General features: G+C 56.6%; 1 protein-coding gene across 6 annotated transcripts in view; it reads left to right on the forward strand.

The window, feature by feature from the left end:
* mark2b (MAP/microtubule affinity-regulating kinase 2b) overlaps nucleotides 1-10,003 on the forward strand; it is a 171,242-nt gene that overhangs the window by 155,311 nt on the left and 5,928 nt on the right. For 5 of the 6 annotated variants that reach the window (XM_060855447.1, XM_060855448.1, XM_060855451.1 and 2 more), the window contains one exon: nucleotides 687-731. The exons of the other annotated variant lie outside the window; for it this stretch is intronic. In XM_060855447.1, the coding sequence (XP_060711430.1) occupies nucleotides 687-731 (45 nt within the window). The remainder of the gene's footprint in view (nucleotides 1-686; nucleotides 732-10,003) is intronic. 6 annotated transcript variants of the gene reach the window in all.

Below are 10,003 nucleotides of genomic sequence, written 5' to 3' on the forward strand. Positions count from 1 at the left end.
TAAAATAATGCCGTCACTGTCAGTATTGATGCTGCTCAGTCTGAGATGTTAAGCATATGCTGTGGAGGTGATGTGCTCTGCTCCTGTCTGTACAGCAGGGCAGCCAATCATCAGGAAGAGACTGCAGTGAACAGAGCCTGAAAGTGGGTGTAGGACAACGTGAGCTGCAGCTGGTATAGGTTCTTTCTGGGTTGCTGAGGGATCTCTGTAGTGTCTCTGGCGGGAAGCTAAGGATGGAAACAAGAGAAGTTGCAGTCGGATTGTAGGTTTCATGGAAAGACTTCCTGAAACATTCAGAACTCTGTTCATGAGGGAGGTTGTTCAGGACTCTCAAGCCCATCAAATAGTGCAGGTGGAAGTGGGATTCAGGGTAGAGGTAGCTCCTGCTATTCAAAAGTAAGGCGTTCCCAGGATATCTTTCAAGCCGAAAATGGCGTCATGTGAAGGAACATGATTTATGTGGAAAAAAGTATCGTTTTTCGTAAAAGCGAAAATCCTCTTCAGATTCGCGAAAACAGATAGTGATGTAGCTCTTTTGTAAAAGCAAAATTGCATAAAGTAAACTTTTGGAAAGTGGGGATTACCAGTAACAAGATGTTCCACCTACTTATTGTCTGCAGCTTTTATCTAAAAAGATGTCTTCCCTTTGTTTTGTTCTAAATTTGAACTTTGATTATTTTTTTGAGGATGCCCATTGAGGGAGACAGCAGAGAGCGGGCTGAGGGCTCAAGGTGAGAATGTAAAGCCATTTCTATAAAGCTTGTGCCTCTATTGCCTCCACACTTTCTAATTTCAGCCCAAGATGAACGTGTCAATCGAATTCAAACCAGATCCCTAAACACTTCAAAACTGTCAGCATTCCAAAAGAAATTTCCTGCATTAGTTGTCCCTTGCTCTTCAACGCATGAAAGACCAGCACCCACAACTACCTGTGGCCCACAGGGAAAGGTGTGTGTGTGTGTGTGTGTGTGTTGCATCCAGAACAGTGAGCTCTGTGCATGTCACTTAAACACAGACCAGTGAGCTCAGTGCGTGTTTGTCAGTCACATCCTGAACAGTGAGCTCTGTGTGTCACTCATAACCTGAGCAGTGAGCTCTGTGTCAGTCGCGCCCAGAGCAGTGAGCTCTGTCAGTCGCGCCCAGAGCAGTGAGCTCTGTGTCAGTCGCATTGAGCAGTGAGCTCTGTGTCAGTCGCATTGAGCAGTGAGCTCTGTGTCAGTCACGCCCAGAGCAGTGAGCTCTGTATCAGTCGCACCCAGGGCAGTGAGCTCTGTGTCAGTCGCACCCAGAGCAGTGAGCTCTCTGCCAGTCGCGCCCAGAGCAGTGAGCTCTGTGTCTGTCGCGCCCAGAGCAGTGGGCTCTGTCAGTCGCGCCCAGAGCAGTGAGCTCTGTCAGTCACGCCCAGAGCAGTGAGCTCTGTATCAGTCGCACCCAGGGCAGTGAGCTCTGTGTCAGTCGCACCCAGAGCAGTGAGCTCTCTGCCAGTCGCTCCCAGAGCAGTGAAATCTGTGTCAGTCGCACTGAGCAGTGAGCTCTGTCAGTCGCACCCAGAGCAGTGAGCTCTGTGTCAGTTGCTCCCTGTGTCAGTCGCGCATAGAGCAGTGAAATCTGTGTCAGTCGCAGTGAGCTCTGTCAGTTGCACCCAAGGCAGTGAGCTCTGTGTCAGTTGCTCCCTGTGTCAGCCGCGCCCAGAGCAGTGAGCTCTGTGTCAGTCACACTTAGAGCAGTGAGCTCTGTGTCAGTCGCACCCAGGGCAGTGAGCTCTGTGTCAGTCGCACCCAGGGCAGTGAGCTCTGTGTCAGTCGCACCCAGAGCAGTGAGCTCTCTGCCAGTCGCTCCCAGAGCAGTGAAATCTGCGTCAGTCGCACTGAGCAGTGAGCTCTGTCAGTCGCACCCAGAGCAGTGAGCTCTGTGTCAGTTGCTCCCTGTGTCAGTCGCGCATAGAGCAGTGAAATCTGTGTCAGTCGCAGTGAGCTCTGTCAGTTGCACCCAAGGCAGTGAGCTCTGTGTCAGTTGCTCCCTGTGTCAGCCGCGCCCAGAGCAGTGAGCTCTGTGTCAGTCACACTTAGAGCAGTGAGCTCTGTGTCAGTCACACTTAGAGCAGTGAGCTATGTGTCTGTCGCACCCAGAGCAGTGAGCTCTGTGTCTGTCGCACCCAGAGCAGTGAGCTCTGTGTCTGTCGCACCCAGAGCAGTGAGCTCTGTGTCTGTCGCACCCAGAGCAGTGAGCTCTGTGTCTGTCGCACCCAGAGCAGTGAGCTCTGTGTCTGTCGCACCCAGAGCAGTGAGCTCTGTGTCTGTCGCACCCAGAGCAGTGAGCTCTGTGTCTGTCGCACCCAGAGCAGTGAGCTCTGTGTCTGTCGCACCCAGAGCAGTGAGCTCTGTGTCTGTCGCACCCAGAGCAGTGAGCTCTGTGTCTGTCGCACCCAGAGCAGTGAGCTCTGTGTCTGTCGCACCCAGAGCAGTGAGCTCTGTGTCTGTCGCACCCAGAGCAGTGAGCTCTGTGTCTGTCGCACCCAGAGCAGTGAGCTCTGTGTCTGTCGCACCCAGAGCAGTGAGCTCTGTGTCTGTCGCACCCAGAGCAGTGAGCTCTGTGTCTGTCGCACCCAGAGCAGTGAGCTCTGTGTCTGTCGGTCGAGCAGTGAGCTGTGTGTATGTGTCGGTCGAGCGGTGAGCTGTGTGCGCCTGTGTCAGCTGCAACCTGAGGTGTGGGCTCTGTGCGCGTGTCAGTTGCATGGTTAGCTGTGTGCACGTGTCAGTCACGCAGTGAGCTCTGTGCGCGTGTCGGTCGCGCAGTGAGCTCTATGCATGTTTGTCAGTCGCGTAGTGTGCTATGTGCGTTTGTCAGTCGCGCAGTGAGCTCTGTGAGTGTTTGTCAGTCGCGCAGTGAGCGCTGGACGCCTGTCGGTCGCGCAGTGAGCTCTGTGTGTTTGTCAGTTGCGCAGTGAGCTCTGTGCGTGTTTGTCGGTTGTGCAGTGAGGTCTGTGTGCACGTTGGTCGCGCTTTGAGCTCTGTGCGCACAGTCGGTCGCGCTTTGAGCTCTGTGCACACAGTCGGTCGCGCTGTGAGCTCTGTGCGCGCGTCGGTCGCGCAGTGAGCTCTGTGCGCGCGTCGGTCGCGCAGTGAGCTCTGTGCGCGCGTCGGTCGCGCAGTGAGCTCTGTGCGCGCGTCGGTCGCCCAGTGAGCTCTGTGCACGCGTCGGTCGCCCAGTGAGCTCTGTGCGCGCGTCAGTCGCACAGTGAGCTCTGTGCGCGCGTCGGTCGCGCAGTGAGCGCTGTGTGTTTTTGTCGGTCATGCAGTGAGCTCTGTGCACCTGTCAGCGGCGGTCTGTGCATGTGTCAGTTGCACACTGATTAGTGAGCTCTATGCCTGTTTGTCGGTCGCACACTGAGCATTGTGCTCTGTGTGCACGTTGGTCGCGCTTTGAACTCTGTGCGCACAGTCGGTCGCGCAGTGAGCTCTGTGCGCACAGTCGGTCGCGCAGTGAGCTCTGTGCGCGCGTCGGTCGCCCAGTGAGCTCTGTGCGCGCGTCGGTCGCCCAGTGAGCACTGTGCGCGCGTCGGTCGCCCAGTGAGCTCTGTGCGCGCGTCGGTCGCCCAGTGAGCTCTGTGCGCGCGTCGGTCGCCCAGTGAGCGCTGTGTGTTTTTGTCGGTCATGCAGTGAGCTCTGTGCACCTGTCAGCGGCGGTCTGTGCATGTGTCAGTTGCACACTGATTAGTGAGCTCTATGCCTGTTTGTCGGTCGCACACTGAGCAGTGAGCTTTGCGCGCGTCTCGGTCGCACACTGAGCAGTGAGCTCTGCGCATGTGTCAGTCGCACAATGAGCTCTGTGCGCGCGTCGGTCGCCCAGTGAGCTCTGTGCGCGCGTCGGTCGCCCAGTGAGCTCTGTGCGCGCGTCGGTCGCCCAGTGAGCGCTGTGTGTTTTTGTCGGTCATGCAGTGAGCTCTGTGCACCTGTCAGCGGCGGTCTGTGCATGTGTCAGTTGCACACTGATTAGTGAGCTCTATGCCTGTTTGTCGGTCGCACACTGAGCAGTGAGCTTTGCGCGCGTCTCGGTCGCACACTGAGCAGTGAGCTCTGCGCATGTGTCAGTCGCACAATGAGCTCTGTGCGCGCGTCGGTCACCCAGTGAGCTCTGTGCGCGCGTCGGTCGCCCAGTGAGCTCTGTGCGCGCGTCGGTCGCCCAGTGAGCGCTGTGTGTTTTTGTCGGTCATGCAGTGAGCTCTGTGCACCTGTCAGCGGCGGTCTGTGCATGTGTCAGTTGCACACTGATTAGTGAGCTCTATGCCTGTTTGTCGGTCGCACACTGAGCAGTGAGCTTTGCGCGCGTCTCGGTCGCACACTGAGCAGTGAGCTCTGCGCATGTGTCAGTCGCACAATGAGCTCTGTGCACGCATCGGTCGCACAGTGAGTTCTGTGCGCGTGTCGGTCGCGCAGTGCGCTCCATGCACGCGTCAGTCACGCAGTGAGCTCTGTGCACCTGTCGGTCGCGCAGTGAGTGCTGTTGTTGTGTTGGTCGCACAGTGAGCATTGTGCACCTGTCAGTGGTGGTCTGTGCACGTACCAATCGCACATTAATCAGTGAGCTCTGTGCCTGTTTGTCGGTCGCACACTGAGCAGTGAGCTCCACGCGTGTGTCGGTCGCACAGTAAGCAGTGAGCTCTGCGCATGTGTCAGTTGCACACTGAGCAGTGAGCTCTGTGCGTGTGCCAGTCACACCCAGAGCAATGAGCTCTGTGTGTGTTTCAGTCGTGCGGTGAGCTGTGTGCGCCTGTGCCAGTTGCGCGGTGAGCTGTGCGCACCTGTGACAGTCGAGCAGTGAGCTCTGTGTGTGCGTGTGTCAATTGCATAGTTAGCTGTATGCGCGCGTGTCTGTCGCACCCTGACAGTGAGCGCTGTTGCTGTGTCGGTCGCACAGTGTGCTCTGTGTGTTTGTCGGTCGTGCAGTGAGCTCTGTGCATGTTTGTTGGTCGCACAGTGAGCTGTGTGCCTGTTGGTCGCGCAGTGAGCTCAGTGTGTGTCAGTCGCGCAGTGAGTTCCGTGCGAGTGTGTCAGTCGCGCAGAATGCTCTGCATGTGTGTCAATCGCACAGTGAACTTTGCGAGTGTGTCAATCGCACCTTGAGCTCTGCACATACATGTCAGTAGGTCAGTGAGCTCTGTGCGCATGTATCAGTCACTCCGTAAGCTCTGTGCGAGTTAGTTGTGTGGTGAGCTTATACCCATGTGTCAGTCATGCCGTGTACTCTGCGCATGTCAGTAATCTGTGGAGCCGTGAGCTCTGCGCATGTGTCAGTCATGTGTGGAACCATGTACTCTGCATGTGTGTCAGTCATGTGCGGAGTGGTGAGCTCTGCGCATGTGCTTGTTGCCCACGATCAGTGAGATCTGCGTGTCAGTCGCAACCTGAGCAGTGAGCTCTGTGCCTGTGATTGTTGCCCCCTGACCAGTGAGCTCTGCATTTGTGTCAGTCAGACAGTGAGCTCTCTGCATGTTTCAGTCGCACCCAGAGCAGTCAGCTCTGTGTCATTCGCACCCAGAGCAGTGAGCTGTGTTAGTCGCACCCAGAGCAGTGAGCTGTGTTAGTCGCACCCAGAGCAGTGAGCTGTGTTAGTCGCACCCAGAGCAGTGAGCTGTGTTAGTCGCACCCAGAGCAGTGAGCTGTGTTAGTCGCACCCAGAGCAGTGAGCTGTGTTAGTCGCACCCAGAGCAGTGAGCTCTGCGCCAGTCGCACCCAGAGCAGTGAGCTCTGCGCCAGTCGCACCCAGAGCAGTGAGCTCTGCGCCAGTCGCACCCAGAGCAGTGAGCTCTGCGCCAGTCGCACCCAGAGCAGTGAGCTCTGCGCCAGTCGCACCCAGAGCAGTGAGCTCTGCGTCAGTCGCACCCAGAGCAGTGAGCTCTGCGTCAGTCGCACCCAGAGCAGTGAGCTCTGCGTCAGTCGCACCCAGAGCAGTGAGCTCTGCGTCAGTCGCACCCAGAGCAGTGAGCTCTGCGTCAGTCGCACCCAGAGCAGTGAGCTCTGCGTCAGTCGCACCCAGAGCAGTGAGCTCTGCGTCAGTCGCACCCAGAGCAGTGAGCTCTGCGTCAGTCGCACCCAGAGCAGTGAGCTCTGCGTCAGTCGCACCCAGAGCAGTGAGCTTTGTGTCAGTCGCAGGCAGAGCAGTGAGCTCTGTGTCTGTCGCACCCAGAGCAGTGAGCTCTGTGTCTGTCGCACCCAGAGCAGTGAGCTCTGCGCCAGTCGCACCCAGAGCAGTGAGCTCTGCGCCAGTCGCACCCAGAGCAGTGAGCTCTGCGCCAGTCGCACCCAGAGCAGTGAGCTCTGCGCCAGTCGCACCCAGAGCAGTGAGCTCTGTGTCTGTCGCACCCAGAGCAGTGAGCTCTGTGTCTGTCGCACCCAGAGCAGTGAGCTCTTTGTGTGTGCCAGTCGCGCAGTGAGCTCTGTGTGCGTGTGTGTCTGTCGCACCCTGAACAGTGAGTGCTGAGAGTGTGTCAGTCACGCAGTGAGAGCTGTTGCTGTGTCGGTTGTGCAATGAGCTCTGTGCGTGTTTGTCAGTCATGCAGTGAGCTCTGTGCGTGTTTGTCAGTCATGCAGTGAGCTCTGTGCGTGTGTTGGTCGCGCAGTGAGCACTTGCTGTGTCTGTCGTGCAGTGAGCTCTGCGTGTTTGTCGGTCGCGCAGTGAGCTCTGTGCGTGTGTTGGTCGCGCAGTGAGCACTTGCTGTGTCTGTCGTGCAGTGAGCTCTGTGCGCGTGTCGGTCATGCTGTAAGCTCTGTGCACCTGTCGGTCGCACAGTGAGCGCTGTTGCTGTGTCAGTCGCGCAATGAGCTCTGTGCTCCTGTTGGTCGCAAAGTGAGCGCTGTTGCTATGTCAGTCGCGCAGTGAGCTCTGTGCACCTGTCGGTCTCGCAGTGAGCTCTGTGCATCTGTCAGTGGCAGTCTGTGCATGTGTCAGTCGCACACTGATCAGTGAGCTCTGTGCCTGTTTGTCAGTCGCACACTGAGCAGTGAGCTCTGCATTTGTGTCAGTCAGACAGTGAGCTCTTTGCGTGTTTCGTGTCAGTCGCACACTGAACAGTGAGCTCTGCGCGCGTGTCAGTCGCACACTGAGCAGTGAGCTCTGCGTGCGTGTTGGTCGCACACTGAGCAGTGAGCTCTGCGCGTGTGTCAGTCGCACACTGAGCAGTGAGCTCTGCGCGTGTGTCAGTCGCATACTGATCAGTGAGCTCTGCGCGCGTGTCGGTTGCACGCTGAGCAGTGAGCTCTGCGCGCGTGTCGGTCGCACACTGAGCAGTGAGCTCTGCGTGCGTGTCAGTCGCACACTGAGCAGTGAGCTCTGCGTGCGTGTTGGTCGCACACTGATCAGTGAGCTCTGTGCGCGTGTCGGTCGCACACTGAGCAGTGAACTCTGTGCACGTGTCGGTTGCACACTGAGCTCTAAGCGCGTCGATCGCACACTGAGCAATGAGCTCTGTGCCTGTTTGTCAGTCGCACACTGAGCAGTGAGCTCTGCATTTGTGTCAGTCAGTGAGCTCTTTGTGTGTTTCGTGTCAGTCGCACACTGAGCAGTGAGCTCTGCGCGCGCGTCAGTCGCACACTGAGCAGTGAGCTCTGCGCGCGTCAGTCGCACACTGAGCAGTGAGCTCTGCGCGCGTCAGTCGCACACTGAGCAGTGAGCTCTGCGCGCGTCAGTCGCACACTGAGCAGTGAGCTCTGCGCGCGTCAGTCGCACACTGAGCAGTGAGCTCTGCGCGCGTCAGTCGCACACTGAGCAGTGAGCTCTGCGCGCGTCAGTCGCACACTGAGCAGTGAGCTCTGCGCGCGTCAGTCGCACACTGAGCAGTGAGCTCTGCGCGCGTCAGTCGCACACTGAGCAGTGAGCTCTGCGCGCGTCAGTCGCACACTGAGCAGTGAGCTCTGCGCGCGTCAGTCGCACACTGAGCAGTGAGCTCTGCGCGCGTCAGTCGCACACTGAGCAGTGAGCTCTGCGCGCGTCAGTCGCACACTGAGCAGTGAGCTCTGCGCGCGTCAGTCGCACACTGAGCAGTGAGCTCTGCGCGCGTCAGTCGCACACTGAGCAGTGAGCTCTGCGCGCGTCAGTCGCACACTGAGCAGTGAGCTCTGCGCGCGTCAGTCGCACACTGAGCAGTGAGCTCTGCGCGCGTCAGTCGCACACTGAGCAGTGAGCTCTGCGCGCGTCAGTCGCACACTGAGCAGTGAGCTCTGCGCGCGTCAGTCGCACACTGAGCAGTGAGCTCTGCGCGCGTCAGTCGCACACTGAGCAGTGAGCTCTGCGCGCGTTAGTTACAACTTGAGCAGTGAGCTCTGTGCATGTGTCAGTCATGCAGTGAGTTCCGTGCGTGTCAATCGTGCAGAATGCTTTGTATGTGTGTCAGTCGCACAGTGAACTTTGCGAGTGTGTCAGTCTCGCCTTGCACTCTGCACTTGCGTGTCAGTAGGTTAGTGAGCTCTGTGCGCATGTATCAGTCACTAATTCTGTGAACTTATGTGCATGTGTCAGTCGCACCATGAGCTCTGCGCGTCAGTCACATGCGGAGTTGTGAGCTCTGTGCGTGTCAGTCGCACCCTGATCAGTGAGCTCTGTTCCTGTGATTGTTCCCCCGACCAGTGAGTTCTGCATTTATGTCAGTCGCGCAGTAATCTGTGTGTGTGTGTCAGTCACACCCTGAGCAGTGAGCTGTGTGTCTGTGTATCTCAGTTGGTTCAGATTCTGATCAATCCTTTGTCTGCGCTTTATTCCAACACCCCATTATCTCCCATCCGTTGGGATCTGGTTTTTTGAGACACGGCTAAAACACCTCACCAACAATATTTCCCACATTCCCGATTGGTACCTAATCAGGAATAACTTTCGTTTGATTTTACTGGGCACTCTTTCTCTCTCTGTCGCCTCTAAGCAGTACAGAAAATGCAAATCAATTCCGGAGCCAGTCTTTGATTTTCCTGATAAATTGTAGACTATTGCAATGGCATTGATTCTAGCTGTGGGTGATCTGTTGTGGGCAATCTTCAGGTTTCCAGATATGTATCAGTAGCATCACTGGAAGATTCAGCATTTTCACCTCCATATCAGACTGGAGTCAACACAAACTGCAAACCCTAGGCGTACACCCACTCCCCTGCCTTCTCCTCACGCTCCTACCTTGCCCTCTCCCCGTGCTTCTCCCCTACCCACTTCCCGCGCTCCTCCCAGACTCACTCTCCTGCCCTCTCCCTGCACTCCTCCCTCTCTCCCCGATTCATTCCCCTGCCCTCCCCCCGATTCACTCCCCCCGCCCTCTCCCCACACTCCTCCCCGAACCATTTTCCTGCCTTCTGCCCAACCCACTCCCCTGCCCTGTACTCTCATTCCTCCCTTGCTGACTCCTCGAGCTCCCGCCTGCCTTCTCCCTGCACCCTCTCCCTCGATCCCTTCCCTCTCTGCCATTTCCCCCGTCCCCTTTTCCCCTCCTCGCTCTCCTTCCCCATCCTTCCACCCTCCTGCCTGTCTTTGAACAGCCTATCCTTCGCCCTTCCTCAATTGTGCTGCGTACTGGGATCTCACTCTTGGCTTCTCTGTTTGAAATCTGCCTCACGCTCGTTACACCTTAGCCTGTGAACTGTAGCTTCTGTCAAATGCTTCAGTCCGGTTCCTATGAATCAAGGACAATTTAAGTTTCTTGTCCTGCAACTGCCCAGTGCAAACTGTGCCTCGGCCTTGTCTCTGGACTGATGACTCTTGCTGGCTGGAACAAGGGATTACAGAAGTGGGACAGTTTTTTTTTATGCAGTTTCTGTGACATTCCTAACAGCTGTGGACTGCAGTGATTTACCACCTCCTTCAGAGCATTTAGGGATGGGTCCACCCTTGGAGCAATTTTTAAAAAAGTAGGTCATGCTGACCACCTTCAATGCTGAGGTAGAGATTTATAATCAAATAAATTTGATTAAATAAAGTGAGCAATCAGAGGTTATGGGGGAAAAGGCAGGAAAATGGAGTTGATGATCAG

The sequence above is a fragment of the Hemiscyllium ocellatum genome, chromosome 46 (genome assembly GCF_020745735.1).
Source record: "Hemiscyllium ocellatum isolate sHemOce1 chromosome 46, sHemOce1.pat.X.cur, whole genome shotgun sequence".
Taxonomy (NCBI): domain Eukaryota; kingdom Metazoa; phylum Chordata; class Chondrichthyes; order Orectolobiformes; family Hemiscylliidae; genus Hemiscyllium; species Hemiscyllium ocellatum.